The 16,871-nt window shown below is 56.4% G+C and overlaps 2 protein-coding genes across 2 annotated transcripts; one reads left to right on the forward strand and one right to left on the reverse strand.

The window, feature by feature from the left end:
- The first annotated feature begins 1,007 nt into the window (after positions 1–1,007).
- On the forward strand, positions 1,008–6,970 carry Pold2 (DNA polymerase delta 2, accessory subunit). The gene is made up of 11 exons (XM_041669607.1): positions 1,008–1,092; positions 2,279–2,548; positions 4,150–4,271; positions 4,442–4,565; positions 4,849–4,963; positions 5,055–5,253; positions 5,473–5,553; positions 5,678–5,835; positions 6,071–6,198; positions 6,404–6,505; positions 6,749–6,970. Exons 1-11 carry the CDS (start codon positions 1,038–1,040, stop codon positions 6,907–6,909), a joined length of 1,515 nt encoding a protein of 504 aa, XP_041525541.1. The 5' UTR covers positions 1,008–1,037; the 3' UTR covers positions 6,910–6,970.
- Positions 6,971–7,038: 68 nt separating this feature from the next.
- On the reverse strand, positions 7,039–16,642 carry Aebp1 (AE binding protein 1). The gene is made up of 21 exons (XM_041669606.1): positions 16,175–16,642; positions 14,328–14,669; positions 13,834–13,905; positions 13,643–13,714; positions 13,429–13,539; positions 13,287–13,355; positions 12,602–12,679; positions 12,170–12,250; positions 12,034–12,087; positions 11,332–11,441; positions 11,120–11,259; positions 10,746–10,830; positions 10,506–10,650; positions 10,317–10,402; positions 9,964–10,087; positions 9,529–9,725; positions 9,256–9,435; positions 8,703–9,054; positions 8,485–8,624; positions 8,293–8,392; positions 7,039–7,906 (listed from the first exon to the last, which is right to left on the reverse strand). The coding sequence occupies exons 1-21, from the start codon at positions 16,419–16,421 to the stop codon at positions 7,290–7,292; spliced, it is 3,402 nt and encodes a 1,133-aa protein (XP_041525540.1). The 5' UTR covers positions 16,422–16,642; the 3' UTR covers positions 7,039–7,289.
- Positions 16,643–16,871: the final 229 nt, after the last annotated feature.

Here is a 16,871-nt window from a genome sequence, read left to right on the forward strand (position 1 = left end):
AAGGGCACTTCATGTTCTTTCAGAATGCTGGTGCCGGGCTCTGCGCACCCACTGCTGTGGGACTAACAAGCCCCTGTAACTCCAGCTCCGAAGGATCCCATACTCTTCTCTACTCCTGGAGGCCACCTGCACTCACACGCACACACCCATATACAGAGGCACATGCACTCACATAACTAAAATAAATACATCCGCTGAAAACCAAAAACAAAGCAGGGGCTGGAGAGATGGCTCAGTGGTTAAGAGCACCGGCTCCTGTTCCAGAGGGATTCCCACCGCTCACAACCATTTGTAACTTCCAGTTTCAGCTGCTATTGCGCCCTCTTCTGGCCTCTGAGGACGCTGCACTCGTGTAGGGGCACAAACATACATGCAGGCAAAACACACACATAAAATGAAAACAAAAGAAATTCACCAAACTAGAAGAAAATTACCTTAAATATTAAGTTTCAGAGTGCGAAATTAGGCCCAGAAAATTGAAAAGGTACAATGTTACCAATGAAGATTGCTGCACTTGAAGCAGTCGGGGTGTGCTAGTGTGAACCTCAGCTTTTGCTTACTACCGGAGTGATTGCTCTTTGCCTCAGTTTCCCTGCCTGTGAGATGATGGACTAGCTCACGCTAGGGAATCTGAGAAGTAGGTGCAATAACCCTGAGGATTCAGAAGATTGCACAGATTATTATGAGTTGCTTGCTAGCACAGGCCTTATGAGGGCGGAGTGAGAATCACGGTGCAGGACAGAGAGTGGGAGGGAATCTTCACACACCCAGAAGCCACCAGAGTCTGGCGAGGGATGAGCGGGACGGAGAGCCCGGCAGCGGCACACCCTAAGCAACAAGCTCACACGCTGAGGCCCAGCGGCAAACACGCGTGCGCAAGAAACGCAGCGCGGGCTGGGGGTGGAGGGAGGCACGTAGTCCGGGCAACAGGAGGCGTGGCTCCGGGTTTCTTGGGCCTCCAGAGGCGGGGCACACGGGGATTGGCCGGATGAGGCGGGCGGCGATGGGCGGGGCGGAGGCGGGAGGCGATTGGCCTGATGAGCCGATGGGCGGGACGGGCGCGCGGAGATTGGCGGGATGCGGCGTGGCGCGGTGAGTGTACCGCTAAACGTGATTAACGTGGGTGCTGGGCCGGGCCGGGGGCTCGCGGGGCCGCGGGTCGGGGGTTCGGTGGTGCTTCGGATTGCTGAGTGGGCCCGAGCTGGGGGCGTCTGCTGCGGGGCGGGGTGGCGCCGCCTCCGGCTGGGGACACCGTGTGGGCCTCCGCCCATCACCGTGCGTTTTCGACTTGTATTGAGTTCACATGTGCCCTTTTGGCAAATTCGTTGAGTCCGCTTCCTAAGCCAGAGTTGCGCATTATAGGAAGCAGAGCCAACTAGAATTTGAACTTCGTATTAGCTGTACTAAAAAAGTAAAATGAAAAGAAGGCTGTGTTCAGAACTTGCTACGCTCATTTCACCTATGCAATGGAAAATGTGTTGAAGCACCCAATATTTACTGAAATCCTCCGTGCATCCCCTAAGCACATCTTAATTGGGCTCGTTGTGTGACCGTTGGGCAATACCTCGTTGAAGAGAGAAAAAAAACCTCTGCCTTCCTGGAACTTAGGGTACGCTTGGAGGAGGCAAAGTAAATATGCTTCAGAAGACAAAGCAGACAATTGGCGTGGCAGATGTAGTAAAATTAGATGTGGGGAGGTGAATTTTGAGGAAAGACTTGAAGGGGAAGAGCCAGTGAACCTCGGAGGCACACAGAGTAACCAGGCCTCTGCTGGAGCCCCTGCTGTGGTACGGACACTTGGAAGGAGGAACAGGTGGGGGGGGGGGGGGGGAGGACCAGCCAGCCCAGAGCTGATCTTCCAGGTAAGAGCTTGGGGCTTTATTTGCTGAAATAGCAGCCGTCGGAGAGTCTTGAGCAGAGCAGGGCCAGCTCTATGTTTTCTTTTTATCACTAATTACATTATGGCAGGCTTCTTTGACGATGCCTGGCAGTGTTCCCAGAAGTAGGGTGGTGTCCAGGGAAGTGGATGAAGGCAGATCAATAATTCTATTTGAGGAGATGCTGAATTTGAGACCCTGGAAATTGGGTAGAAATATGGAGATGGTAATGACAAGTTTGGAGCCAGCTCCGGGTTTTATCTGATTAAGTGTACAGGGTGACATCTCCAGACACACGTATGCGCCCCTCCTTTCTCGGTGCCCATCGCATGCAGTGTGGGCAGCTTGCTTGGGACCCCCGGGGAGCTGCGTTGCAGGGATGCCTTCACATGTCTCCACAGTGATGCTCCTGAGCCTGGACACAGCTGCTGGACAAGCCAGAGGCACTGCCATGTTTTCAGAGCAGGCAGCACAGCGGGCGCACACTCTGCTCTCCCCACCATCGGCCAGCAATGCCACCTTTGCCCGGGTGCCTGTGGCAACTTACACCAACTCCTCACAGCCCTTTCGACTGGGAGAGCGCAGCTTTAGCCGTCAGTATGCCCACATTTATGCCACCCGCCTCGTCCAGATGAGACCCTTCCTGGTGACCCGGGCCCAGCAGCACTGGGGTAAGCTTGGGGTATGCTCGTCCCAGAACTAGGACTTTTCTCTAACCTATTAGCACTTTCCAGTTACCGTGGAAACGGCCTCCTTAGCTCTCTGATGCGTCTTAAGATAAGAATGAGGATTAAATTTACCTGTGGGGCCTGGAGGTGGTGGCGCACGCCTTTAATCCCATCACTCGGGAGGCAGAGGCAGGCGGATCTCTGTGAGTTCGAGACCAGCCTGGTCTACAAGAGCTAGTTCCAGGACAGGCTCCAAAGCCACAGAGAAACCCTGTCTTGAAAAAAAAAAAAATTTACCTGTGGGGTTAAAGGTAGGTCTTGTTCAGAGGCTGGTGTGAGGTAAGGCCTGAGTTCTGGCAATGAACAGCTATTTCCTATCCTAGCGAGAGGGCCCCTTATCATGACAGGCTGGGCACCAAAAGCCTTGGTCTTTGAGGGATGGACCGCACCCAAACCATAGCGGAGCCACAGGTGGGGATTTGGAATCTGTTGTTTCTGTTGGCATCCGAGGCTTCTGTGTGGTGCTCCAGTAACCCTTCCTGCCATGGAATTGCCTGCTCTCTGGGTGGAGCTCCGAGGAATGTTCTTGGCTGCTCCAGGGCATGAGTGTGGTTCTGGCCCAGGCCCCACTTCACCCTGCCTCCTCAGCAATCTGTTCTAGGATTAGGTCTGTGCTGATGAATCCCTGGAACTTTCTGGAACTGGCATTCTTCTTCCTGTGTAGCTTGGCTTTCCACATCTTTCCTGCTGAGCACAATGGGATGGGCATTCACACGCGTCTGTTTGCCTCCTGGGGGCTCTGAATGGCAAGGCTGCTGGCTCCACAGGGAAGAGAATGAGACCGAGGTGGGGGGGACATGAAGTGGGAAGTGGAAGGTGTATTTTCAGAGGATGGAGCACCGGGCAGAGCAGGGGCTGGCACATAAGAACCCAAAGTCTTAGCTTGGCATAGTGGCATACGCCTTTAATCCGAGCACATGGGAGGCAGAGGCAGCTGGTCACTGTGAGTTTGAGGACAGCCAGAGCTATGTAGTGAGACACTGTCTTAAAAAAACAAAGAGAAGAATCTGGAGTTTTAAGGACATGGTAGTTGTCAGGATAAGCATGTGACTGAGATGTAGGTAATGCGGTTCACAGTTGCTTCCTGTGGCCATGGTAATGAAGTGTTGTAAACAGGGGACTTAGGACAACACATATTTAGTCTCCCATGGTTCTGCAGGCCAAAAGTCTGAAATCAGGTTGTCAGCAGGGCTGGTTCCTTCTAGAGGCTTTAGGGTAGCTCCTTCCAGTTTCTGGTGGCTCCAGGAGGCCCTGGGATTGTGCCTGAACCACTCCAGTCTCTTTCCTGTCTTTGCACGCCCTCGCTCTGGCCTTCCCTGCCTCTGTAGATGCTTGGCATCAAGGTCCCACTCCACCCACAGTCCCTTTCACCATCACATTGAGGTCCAGGGAGCCTTCGCTTAACAGGCTCTCCCTCCTGGCAAAGGCCGGGGGAGCAGCTCCTGTGAGCCCCAGTAAGTGTCCTGTGGTAGAGGCTGGGCAGCAGGGTCCTCTGGGTGTCGTCAGGGTGGGATCTCATAGTCTGACTCTGCCCTCACATCCAGGCAGTGGAGTTGCAGTGAAGAAGTTGTGTGAGCTGCAGCCTGGGGAGCAGTGCTGTGTGGTGGGCACGCTCTTCAAAGCCATGCCGCTCCAGCCCTCCATCCTGCGGGAGATAAGCGAGGAGGTGAGCCCTACCACCCTGGTGCGCCAACCTTGTCCCGGTGGATTGAAGCTGGACTCCTGACTGGAGGGGGTAGCAAAGCCAATCCAGGCAGGCAGGGGTTGTGGTGCCACTTCATAACACAGGAGCTATGGCAACCTGGGCTCTAAGACCGCCTTCCATCTGTCCCTCAGCACAACCTGATCCCCCAGCCTCCTCGGAGCAAATACATCCACCCAGACGATGAGCTGGTCTTAGAAGATGAACTGCAGCGCATCAAACTGAAAGGCACCATCGATGTGTCCAAGTTGGTCACAGGTGGGAGCCCAGAGGGGTGGGAGACCTGGCAAGGGTGTGGATAGGGCAGCCTGTGAATTACAGGCTCCCTCCCTAGAGTCTTGGGAAGTAGATATGGGTTCACGTGGTCAAGGGCTGCCAGTCCATGGAGGATTATCTCGGAGAGCAATCTTCCTGTCTCCATTCAAAAACAGTGAGCCCGAGGAGACATCTAATCGAGGCTTCACTGGAGTGGCTGAGGGGTGGCCTAGAGGTAGGAGACCCACAAAGGCTACCTTTGGGTTCTGACTTCACCCTCCCTCAGGAACGGTCTTGGCAGTGTTTGGCTCCGTGAGAGACGATGGCAAGTTTCAGGTTGAGGACCACTGCTTTGCTGACCTGGCTCCACAGAAGCCTGTGCCCCCACTTGACACAGACAGGTGAGGCACCCCACTCCAGCACCCCAGTGTCCCTGTGGGGAGGAGTCGCCTCCTCCTTCCAGCATCCCACAGACCTCACCATCCTCTGCAGATTTGTGCTGCTGGTGTCCGGGTTGGGCCTGGGCGGAGGTGGCGGAGAGAGCCTCCTGGGCACCCAGCTGCTGGTGGACGTGGTGACAGGACAGCTCGGGGACGAAGGAGAACAGTGCAGCGCTGCGCATGTCTCTCGAGTCATCCTTGCCGGCAACCTCCTCAGTCACAATACCCAGAGCAGAGATTCCATCAATAAGGTACGGAGTTCACCTGACTACTCAGCCTGGCCTGTTAGCATGACTGGGCCTACTGCTCCAGGGCTGCCTTATAAGGTATGGGAGCCAGGGTGGAGTTCAGGACCTGTGCAGTCAGCCCCTATCTACCTTTCAGCAGGTAGAGATACCTGCTACTGGCCTTTGCCTTGCCCAGAGCTGAGGCACTGAGGGCCTGGCCACATCCTAGGTCTCTTCTCCCAGGCCAAGTACCTCACCAAGAAAACCCAGGCAGCCAGTGTGGAGGCAGTGAAAATGCTGGATGAGATCCTACTGCAGCTGAGCGTGAGCAGCTTGGGAAATGGCAGGGCCGTGGGAACCCAGCTGGTGAAGGGGAGGTAGGGTGGGCAGAGTCATGAGGGTGGGGCCTCTCGTGGCCTACAAGTTCCCCCTGCCTTGTGCCCTGCAGGCCTCAGTACCTGTGGATGTGATGCCAGGCGAATTCGATCCGACCAACTATACACTCCCACAGCAGCCCCTGCACCCCTGCATGTTCCCACTGGCCACGGCCTATTCCACACTGCAGCTCGTCACCAACCCATATCAAGCCACCATCGATGGAGTAAGGTAGTCAATATGTACAAGACACGGGGACGAAGTAAGTCTGGGAGGGCACAGGACTGCAGAAGGCCCTCCTGGCATCTGTCTACCCTGCAGGGTTGGCTTGGGCATCCCCGTGAGGCCATCGGGTAGGATCTGAGATAGTCTTTGTGGCTGGGTGGCAGTGATAGCGCTGTGTCGCCCCCCCCCCCCCCCCCGCGTCTCCACCCAGGCCATAGTCAGCAGAGCCTTCCTCTTCCAGGTTCCTGGGGACGTCTGGACAGAATGTGAGTGATATCTTCCGATACAGCAGCATGGAAGACCACTTAGAGATCCTAGAGTGGACCCTGCGGGTCCGTCACCTCAGCCCCACGGCTCCGGACACCCTAGGTATCTTCTCAGTTACATTTCAGAGAAGCCATTCTGGAAGCCATTCTGGAATCAAAATTCTGTCCACGCCCAAGGCCTGTACAATTGCAGAGTAGGAGCGTAAAGCCCCTAGCATCACTGGGCCTGTGATCACCGGGCACTCTGCCACAGTTGGGGTGCTGTTGCATTCAGTGAGAATGTAGCTCAACAACAGGTCTTTCTGCAGGGTGTTACCCCTTCTACAAAAGTGACCCGTTCATCTTTCCGGAATGCCCCCATGTCTACTTCTGTGGCAACACCCCCAGCTTTGGCTCCAAAATCGTCCGAGGTAAGTTTTACCTTTGGGGGCTCCAGGCCTGAGTCATCAGAAACAACTTTGCCTTACAAAGGTCCCTACAGGATAGACACTGTGTGTGGTGGCGATTGTGTTATGGTGTGTGGGGTAGCTGACTGGCGAGGGTCTGAGGTGGACCTGAGCACATGATACAACCGTGGCTGCTGTTTCTGGGGACGTCCCTGTAAGGCAGGTCCTACCCAGAACCTAAAGTGGACCCCATACGTTGTCTTGCAGGTCCTGAGGACCAGGTGGTGCTATTAGTGGCCGTTCCTGACTTTAGTTCTACACAGACTGCCTGTCTGGTGAACCTACGCAGCCTGGCCTGCCAGCCTATCAGCTTCGCAGGCTTTGGAGCAGAACACGATGACCTGGGAGACCTGGGGCTGGGTCCCTGAGGCAGCTGGGCCGTTCACCCTTGCCGCGTGAGCCCTGTAAATAAAACATGATTTTTTTACAGATCTGGGCCTTGAGCATCTGGGCTTGTGTGGGATGGGACTGACGGGAGCCAGCCTCCTCTCCCGCTGAGCAGAACAGTGCCATGGGTGCCATGAGTTTGTTTTATTGCTGTGACCCTGGCTTCCTTGCCTGCCCTCCCTAAAGGTTGGCAGGTAGAACTGGAGCTTCTGCGTAGACTCTGGCTTAGGAGTCCTGGTGGCCTTGATGTCCCACACTGGGGAGGGTGGCCCACCCAGGGGGACCTCCGATGGCTAAGTGTCAGCCAGCACGGGCTTGGGAAGTGCTGTCTTAGTTTGAATTGGGCATTGGGATCCCAGTCTCAGAAATCCCCAAAGTTCACTGTGTAGGTCTCCACCGTCGTGAATGGAAATGTGGGGCCCGTGTCCATCTCCTCTTCCTCCTCTTCCATTTCCTCCTCCTCCAGCTCAGTCCCATACTCTGTCCCAAACTCTGTCACTATTTCTGTGTAGGTTTCAGTCTCTGACTCCTCCCAGCCTGCAGTGGTTGTAGGTGGAATTTCCGAGGGCCTCCAGGTAATGCCTGGTGTAGGGCCTGGTGTAGGGGAAGAGGGAGGCGTAGGGGAAGGGGTGGGGCTTATGGCAGGGCCTGTGGTAGCATTGAGGCGGCTGCGCCGCATCTGTTCCCTCATCCTGAGCCGGTACTGTAGACGGCGCTGCTGCATGCGCCGCTGCTGGGGGGTCTGCTGGGGGGTCATGGGTCGTGAGGGGTCGATGCGGAAAATAGGCCGGTTCCCATTCATAGCCAAGATCTCCCGAATGCGCTTCCAGTTGGAGCGAGCCAGGATGAAGTTGCACTGGGTGGCCCCAATGTCATAGTCCACGTTGCAGGTCTTGGCACTTGAGGTGTAGCCCTCTGCGTGGGCCGTCACACGGTACTCACCCGGGTTGAGGATGCGCCAATAGTCACCTCCACTTGCTGTATAAAGAAGAGAGGCCTGGTTGTCCCAGGGCCTCGCCAGCTCTGCCCTCTCCGATTCCCCTAGGCCCAGTTCTCCCAAGTCCTGGGCAGGCCCAATACCTCTGGCAGAGTGCAAAGGACTCTCTGGGTCCTGGGTTGCTATACAAAGCAGGCTTGCTTTGCTACTTGGGGAGACTTGCTACTACTTTGGAAGGGCAAGGTCCCCATCTGGGAAGGCAAAGCTATACACACATAGCCAGGTGTCATGACACTAGCTCTATAATCTTAGTGCTCGAAGCGGGGCTTGAATTCAAGGCCAGCCTGGGCTATGCAGAAGTTCTAGGCCAGCCAGAGGTACGTGTCCGGGATCCTTAAAAGGGGTTGGGGGGGCACATGCTGAATACCTGTCTTCACACCATGGTTGATGCCATTCACGGAGATGGTAGCATTGGCAATGGGAATGCCTTGCTCATCTGTCACCACACCCTTAATGCCACGGTGCACCTGCAAAAGGGAGGTGTGGGCGCACATGGAGATTTCGTGTCCACACTCCTCCCACGCTTTGCCCTCCTCCTATGTAGCCCAGGCTGCCCCACCTGCTCCATGAAGGTGAGCAACGCCTCCTTGTTGTTCTCCCACTCCCGGGGCAGCTCACTCTCATGAGGGAACTTGTCACAGCCCAGGTAAATAGAGAGCTCCAGGCAGTTAGTATGCAGGTAGCTGAAGTCATTGATGGCTGGACAGACAAAAACAGACCACAATCATCCCCTTCCCGGGCTACAGCCTTCCCCAAGCTCTCCCCAGGAAGACTTACTCCCAGACCGAGGATTCCACTTGGCCCCATTGACAATGCCCATGCCGCTGGTGTAGTCCTGGGCCTGGCACCCTCCCCGGTAGGGCTCGGTCATGGTGAGATGGGCAGAGGCGAAAGAGATGGCCAGCCAGCGGAAAATGGCGTGATCTGGAGTCTCCTGGGCCTCGGAGCCCTCATAATCATCTTCTCCACGGGCAGCTGCCATCGCTGCTGCCAACAGCTGCTCCTGGCTAGGCGTCCGAGCCATGTCGTAGGGGTAAGACACAAGCCGCTCACCACCATTCAGATTTGCACCCAGCACGAAGGGGTTCTTCTCCATCCAGGAAATGATGGCCCGGACTTCTGTGGATACCTGGAGATGTGTGGCGGAAGAAGTCATATTCCCTAACGTCCATGGAACCCCACATTAGTGATGAACTTCTCACATCCTCCCCATGTCCCCGATTCTTCCTCTTGCCCTCCAGAGTCTCAGTGCCTCCACCTCAGCTCCCTGTCGGCAACCCTCCCTCCACCCCAGCTGCCGCCACTCAGCACACCAGGACCTGTTCCTCACCGTGGCATCTGGGGACAGGTAGCGTTCAGGGATTGGCAAGTTATTGTTGGGGACCCTGTAGGGGACCCATTTCTTTTCCTCAGCTGCCCAGAGCACAGAGTTGAGATCTGGGAAGTCCTCAAAGATGTCAAAGCCCTCCTCAGTCCACAGCCCCAGTGCCCAGTTCCCAAACTCTGAGCCCTGCAAGGAAAACCATCGGTGACTATGGGATGGTAAGTCAGGGAAGGTCCACCCATGCCTCCAATCTCTACCCATGTGAGCCCCACAACCCACCATCTGCGCGGCCACCTCGTAGCCGTCTGGGTTCAGTGAAGGCACCAAGTGGATCCGAGTGTCCTGTACCAGGCTGCGCACTCGGGGGTTCCCGTCGCGGTACTCATGGCACAGGTACTGCATGAGCAGTAACAGGAGCTCTCGGCCGAGCACCTCGTTGCCATGGATCCCAGCTGTGTAGCGGAACTCAGGCTCCCCTGCAAAGACAGGAGCCACAGCAAGCACTTAGCCCAGCAAGGCCCAGATACACCCAAAGGGGTTGGGGACAGCTGACGCTTGTGGGGCTCAGCAAGGTGGGCCTGGGTCCCCTGGGGTGTCCAGGTCAGGGACCAGATGGTGAGTGCTATATATCACTGTAGAGGCCCAGCAGGAGGGAAGCAGTGCAGGGACCCCGCAACTCTAGGCATTGGCAAAACAATGTCCCCAGGCCCTCACCCAGCTCGTGCTCCCCAGGGTTGTCTGAGATCTCCATCGCGTAGATCTTGAGCCCCCGTGAACTCTTGCCCAGGCTGTAGGTGCGGGTAATTGTGGGGCACTCCTCATTCACCATCTTCATCAGCTGGCAGGGACAAGACATGTCACTGAGTTATTATCCTGCTTCCCTGACAGGTTCTATGGGAAGAGGCAGGTAACTCCCGTCCCTCTCAGATGACTAGGTACTAGTTCTTTCCCTAAAGCAAGAGGTGACCAATACTCCTTAAAGAGAGATTATACCTTTGGAATAGTAGGGACAGGGCCACGTACAAGCTCTCTTATACCCCATCCCAGCCTGTACTCCGGCTTCTAACCTGGCGCATATCCTTATAGCTGTGGTGCCGGAAGTCCAGGTTGTCAGTGGTTACCACCTCGTTCTGTGCATAGTAGCTGTGGACAGCTGCAGAAGAGCAGGTACACAGGGCCTGAATCAGCTGCCTTTTGCTCCAGACCCAAGTCACACTGCGGCCACCCCAAGCCACAGCCAGCCCCTCTTCACTCACGGGTCACAGGGCAGCCTAGCACCTCCAGCCGCATGCACAGGCTACCGTTCCAGGTGAGCGGATAGATGCGAATGAAACGGGCGACAACTGGCTCGGGGAGCTCACTCAGCACAGGCGTGTCCTTGTCCACATTCCCATGGAAAGTCTGGAGAGAAACAGGCCTCTGTGTAGTACCCTGCTCTCCTAAGTGCCCACCCTGGCCCAGATAATGAGGGCAAAGCAGAAGACTCGGGCACCCACCATCTCCTCATAGCCGTTGGTGTACATCACCCAGGTCTGGCTGTCGTTGCTGAAGCCCACGAAGAAGGTGGTCACAAAGTCGTCACTGTGGAGCAGACATAACCAAGTAAAAGCGTCAGCTAGGCACTGGAGCATGGCCTGGACCTCTGGAGCCAGATTCCCTGTCTGGTCATAGGCCGTGGCTGCTGCAACGCTTGCCTGTCCATCTGAACATGCAAACCTACTAGCTAGGACTGAGGGGCAGGTGCATGGTTGATCTCTCACTGATTTTTCTGGCCTTCCTAGTTCAGGTCAAGGGCCATCTGGAATGTCCCAAACGGGACTCAGAGCCATTCTAGAGTCCCTGCCCACTGCCTAAGAGCCTGTCTACATACTGGATGCTGGAATCGCGGCCTTGTGTAATGACGCCTGTGAACCGAGTTGTCCTCCTGGTGTCCACCTCAATCCACTGGGTCTGCGACTCATCCTCAGCACACCACGCCCCGTCGTAGTAGTCATCTTCATTAGTGCCAGCCTGTTAAAGGGGATGCTGAGCACGGGCAGGGGAGCCCTCGCCCACTGCAGGACGGACCGTCCACTCACCCACCTGCATGTTGAGCCGGCCCCGCTGAGCTCCCAGGCCATGGCGCAGCATGGAGGAGGCACGGATTTGGTTGTCCTCAATGCGGTGTGATTCCATCCCAATAGGTGGGCACTCTGCAGATGCACGGCCTGGATCAGCGGCTCACGCTCAACCTCCCTTTACTAGTCCAGAGCCAACAGGCCTATAGTGCATGCCTCTTACATGGGGGTGCCAGTTAGGGCACTATGACTCTGAAGACTGCAGATTCCACCCATCTCCAGGGGGTTCAGAGCAGGCCAGGAGCCAGTATGACCCAAGCCTGTTTCTCCTGCGTTAGCTACCATCTGAAGGATGAGCTGATGGTGCCCAACACTTACGATAAATTCCAGCAACTTCACCTAGATGAGGCCCTTTGCACATGGCTTCAAAATGAAACCTATAAAGGCAGCTGGAGACCTCCCTTCCTCCCCTAGGCCCTGCCCCCATCCCACCGTCACCTAGCTGCAGGTCACTAAGAAGTTCTGCCCTTCCCCAACCGCTAAGCAGGCCAACCTCAGGTCAGAGCACAGGTACAGCTGAGGAAGGCTGTCTTCAGCTCACGGGGTTCTTCCATGTGCTACAAGAATCTACAGTGGGATAGGTTTCTGGGGGTCAAAACTACACCAGGAAATCTGGTCCAGTGTGCAGTCCTGAGTGGGCCATCACCTGACACCTGGCCCTACTCACTGATTTTCTCCACTGGGGCCCACTCCTCTTCCAAGTCCTCGCCCTTCCGTGGTCCTGTTAACAAAGGAAAAGGTTGAAACCAAGGGCCTACAGTGGCAAAAAGCCAAATGCTACACCATGGGGACTGGCCACAAACCTTTGTGGTCCTTGTTTTTCTCCACAGCCCACTTGTCCTCTGTCTCCTCCTTGGGGTTACTGCCCTCCTTTTTGGGTTTCTCTGGGGGCATGTAAGATAAGAGAGGCCAGTCAGGTTAGCCCTGGACCTGGAGTAGGGAAAGCCAGGCTGAGCAGGGAATACATGGAGAAGGGTGTCAGGCTGAGCTAGGGGTCCGTGAAGGTCAGGCTGACCTGAGAGCAAGCAGAAGGGGTCGGGCTGAGCTGGGGCATGTGACGGGGTTCAGGCTAAGCTGGGGACACATGAGGGTCAGGCTGACCTGAGAGCATGTGGGGAAGGGTGAGGCTGAGCCTGGAGCATGCAGATGAGAATCAGGCTGAGCAGGAGGCTCATGGAGCAGACACAGTGGCCTCAGAGGCTGGCCTGCTACAGTGTCTGCCTGGTCTCACTCACTCAGCTCCTCCTTCTCTTCATCCACCTCTTGTCCAACATCTGGCTTCTGTGGTGGAGGATGGGGGAAGTAATAGTCCACTGTGGGAAAGAAAGCCAGGTTTAGCTGACCCCGATCCTGTCCTGGCCTCGCTCCCGACTTCACAGGAGCTCATAGGGCAGGCCTGATCAATAGGGGAGAGAGGTGAGAAGGTAGGGGACAGGCTAAGACCGAGGTCACAAACCTGGTGCAAGTTCTGCCTATGAGAAGGAAAAAAAATCAAAGATGCGCAGGGCACGAGATATGTTTGGGTGGCAGCTAGCGCATGTGGCCAGGGGAGGGCAGGCCCTGAGAGCTGGGCTGAGGCCAAGGGCTGGAGTCATTAATAGTAACAGATGGGTAGGGAAATGGTAAAGACTGTACAAGGCAAGAGCCCAGGAAGGAGATCTGAGCGATCCAATGGGATCTGAGAAAGGAGAGCACCGAGGGCAACAGCCCAGCCCTCTGGAGAAGGCAGTGAGCAGGCAGGAAGCCTGCTAGAGTCCAGGGTAGGGAGGGCTGGGTCCACATATGGTAACAGGCCTGGGGCGGAGTCGCAGGGACACCCCTATTGGAGGCAAGAGCAAAGTCAGGAGCCAGGAAGGGAAGCAGAGAAGGCCCGTGTCCACGAGCCTGCATACTTTGGACTCTGGGATACTAGATACTCACTGTCGTCATAGTTGGGGATCAAGTAGCCATCCCCATAGTCAGGAGGCAGCAGGGGCTGCAGAGGTGGATCTGTGGGGGTAAGGTGGAGGTGAACTAGGGCCTCTCCCCGACCCTGAGTCCCCTCTAATGTCTCCCATCTTACCGACTTCCTTCCTTTCTTCTGGCTCTTCCACCTTCTCCTCAAGGCGCTCTGGCCAGAGCCTCCTCCTGCTGGGTGTTGGTCTGGGCTGCTTCTGGCGCCGGATATATTCAACTAAGGGGGAAGAAGATTCTAAGCAACAATCCTAGGTGCTTAGGTAGGACCATCAATGACCAGGCCAGAGTCTAATCCACGCCCACGCAGGGGTCCTACTCACAGTCCTCGTAATCCTCCCTCTCTATCTGGTCATTGTAGTCCAGCGTGGGTGCCTCGGTCTCCTCCTCTGGCTCTGAGGGGAGACAACAGTGGCCTTCTAACAGCCATACCCAGGTCCAGTCCAGAAAGCCCCTGAGTCTAGTAGGGCTGAGTGGTGGCCACCCTGAGACTGAGAGGATGACAGCTACTCACCTGGCTGGGGCTCCTTGGCCTCCACCTGGGTCCCCTCTCCTTGACCCTGCCAGGTATTTGGGAAGGTTCTTCCTACAACACAAGACCCAGGAGTGGATAAACAGGGGTGCCTACCCGGACCACCTTGAGAGCTTAAGACAGCTGGACCTGCGGTACCCTCCTAAGGCCACAGCTCACTCCCAAGGAAGCGTAGGCACTCTGCTGGTATACCCTGGGGCTAGAGTGCTCCACTGCCCGCCAGGTGGTGGCGGGAAGCTTACTTCAAAGCTTACTATAAAGCTGAGGAAAGCAGGTGGGGCCAGGGGGCAGGGTTCTCCACCTATAAGCTCCCAAGCTCTCTCCCTACCCAAGTGGCAGCCTTAAGAGAATTTATTGATAAAACCACCAAGTCCATGACAAGGCCTCAAAGCTTCCTTATCTTAGGGTCCCAGGGATCTCTCCTCATTTCTCCATGTCCTCAAAGAGGTCAGAACCCCAAGGAGCCTGTTACAAACCTCTCTCCTGGGGTAGCTCCTCGGGGCTGGGGTTAGAGGGTGGGAGTAGTGGCCACTCCAGCGTTTCTAAGGGGGCCACGGTTGACAGCCTCTTCCCTGCCGAGGGCCTCTTAGTGGCCTTGGGTGGCTTCTCCTTGGGCTTCTTGGTGGCCTTGGGTGGCTTCTCCTTGGGCTTCTTGGTGGCCTTAGGTGGCTTCTCCTTGGGCTTCTTGGTGGCCTTGGGTGGCTTCTCCTTTCCCTTCTTGGGAGGCCTGGTAGACCCCTCCACAGGTTGTTTTGTAACCTTAGGGCCTTTGTCCTTCTTTCCTTTCTTCCCTCTGTCTTTGTTCTTTTCTGGAGGGACTGCCAAGGATGAAGATGTGGGTTAAACAATCAGAGCCCATTCTGTGTGCCCATGTGGTTCTCAGAATGCCCACAGCCTGGGTATGAGGGCACTCGCCCGCCCCTGGTATAGATCAGGAAACTCAGGTTAGCCACTTGCTCAAGTGGCAGAATGAGATCCGTGTCCAGGCTTCCTGTCTGCACACCTCAAGCCCTCAGCATCAGCTCTCAACTGCTCTGAAGGCTCAGTATGGGGCACAATACCTAGGGAGACACCGCCATCTGCCAGAACTTCCATGGGGGTCCCTCACAATCCACTTTTTCCATGTCTGGTTAGTCCTGGAGCACAGTTCTTCCCAGGCAGGGAAGGCACAGGAAAATGCCTAAAGGAGCAAGGCTCCCCGAGCAAACTGCCAGGTAAATTAAAGGGCATGGCTAGGCCTCTCCTTAAGGGACAAGATGAACTTCAAAGAGGCTCTCGAGTCTGGCTGTGGTGTAGTTCAGTACTAGAGCAGCACCTAGAGGTGCAAAGCCTCGTGTCTGATTCCCTAGCACCGCACCAAAGGAGGAAGGTGACAGGCAGGCATGACTTGAAGTCTAAAAGGAAGGCTTAGGGTAGGTTGTGAGCCAGAACCAACAGAAGGCCCTGGGGACCACGTCAAGGACCAAGGGACAGGTAGGTAGCTCCTAGCTGCTGGCTCATCTCAGAGAAGTCTAGTAGCAGGGGCCACCCTCCCAGCACCCCGAGAGCTGCAAATACTGCAGAGAATTTAATGGTGGATGGGAAACAGAACGGCAGTTGCCTGCACCACAGGGAACATTACAAAACACGCAGCAGAAGCCCTTGCAGCCATGTCTAAGCCTTGACTGGGGCAGGCAGAGCGGTGCAGGGAGGTGAGGGGTAGGGGAGAACAGGACAGACCTACAGCAGTCGGGACTGGAGGGGGAGCTGCTGACCTCAGGAATGATGAACGGTGCCTTGCAGTCTCTAGGGAGAGAGATCACAAGATCCTCTGCCACCCTCCATGAAAAACAGCCAAGATTTACGGACATCTGGTTACGTAAGAGGCCCCAGATTACATGCCTCGGTGATGCTATCACCCCGGCTAGTTCTGACCATCTCAGACTACCCACTTCCACCTGGAAGTTTGGGGAACAGAGGTCTTCCGCATCCCCCTCCCCTGCCTGTGTGTTTCTGAGGGAGGGGAGGAGGCAGAAGCTTGCCACTATCAGACTAGGGCCAGTTTGAACGGGGAGGTGAAACACAATCCCCTTCTGGCCCAAACCTGCATCCTCGTGAGTCTTGGACGACTGGATCCTCAGAACCGCAAAAGCCCAGTGCCACCCTGTATTGGACATACCCCCAGGTCTCCAAACTCCTGGCTAGAACCGCCGCCTGGCACGGTGTTGCCTTGTATAGCACTGGAGAGCACTTTCTCACTGGGCAGCATGGGAAATGGCCAGACCCTCCAGCGCCCCTGTATGCTCACCTGAGGTCATGGCCTCCCATGCCTCCAGGTTCTCACCTTCTGTGTCTGCCCGAACCTTGCCCCCTGCCTTGGATTTGCGGGCACGCTGGGTGGGCTCTGGAAGTGGCTGGGATTCCACGTCGTCCTCCCGGGGCGGGGACTGGGTCTCCAGCTCCGAAAGGAAGCCTTCGAGGAACTCCTCGATCTCGTCGTCCGTCAGCACCGTCTGTGGGCTCCCCCCGGGGCACAGCGCCAGCAGTGCCAGGAGGCCGCAGAGCAGAGGTGCGGTGCGCACCATAGCCATGGCTTTAGGCACCCGCGGGAGCGGGGTGGGCTCAAGCAAGGACTTGGGTGGCAGGGGCGGTGCCCCGCGTGGGGGCGGGAAAGGGCGTGAGAGACCCTGAGGAGCAACGTGGGCGTCGAGGGTATCCAAAAAGGAGTGGGAGAGTCAGGGAGGACAAGGGGCTCTGGGAGAGGTTCTGGCGGCCCTGGGCGCTCCAGCCCCGCGTGGCTAGCTCTCACGCGGACCGCCCTCTAGAGTGCTTGCGACGGCCTGGCCAGGGCGGGGGCTTCGGGTTTCCGGAGGGAGAGGAGGAGGAGTCGTCCTTGGACCGGGGGCTGCGGGGGAGGGAGGCGGAGCAGTATGGAGCCCCGACTACAAGCAGCGTCTGCGCCCGTTTAGAGGGTCTGGGTGCAGGGCGAGTGGGGGAAGGAAGGCCTGGGAGGAGCGGCTACAGAGCAGAAGTTATGCGGC

Source organism: Microtus oregoni, unplaced genomic scaffold (genome assembly GCF_018167655.1).
Source record: "Microtus oregoni isolate MIOR12 unplaced genomic scaffold, Mior012 000019F_ref0000042, whole genome shotgun sequence".
NCBI classification, from domain to species: Eukaryota; Metazoa; Chordata; class Mammalia; order Rodentia; family Cricetidae; genus Microtus; species Microtus oregoni.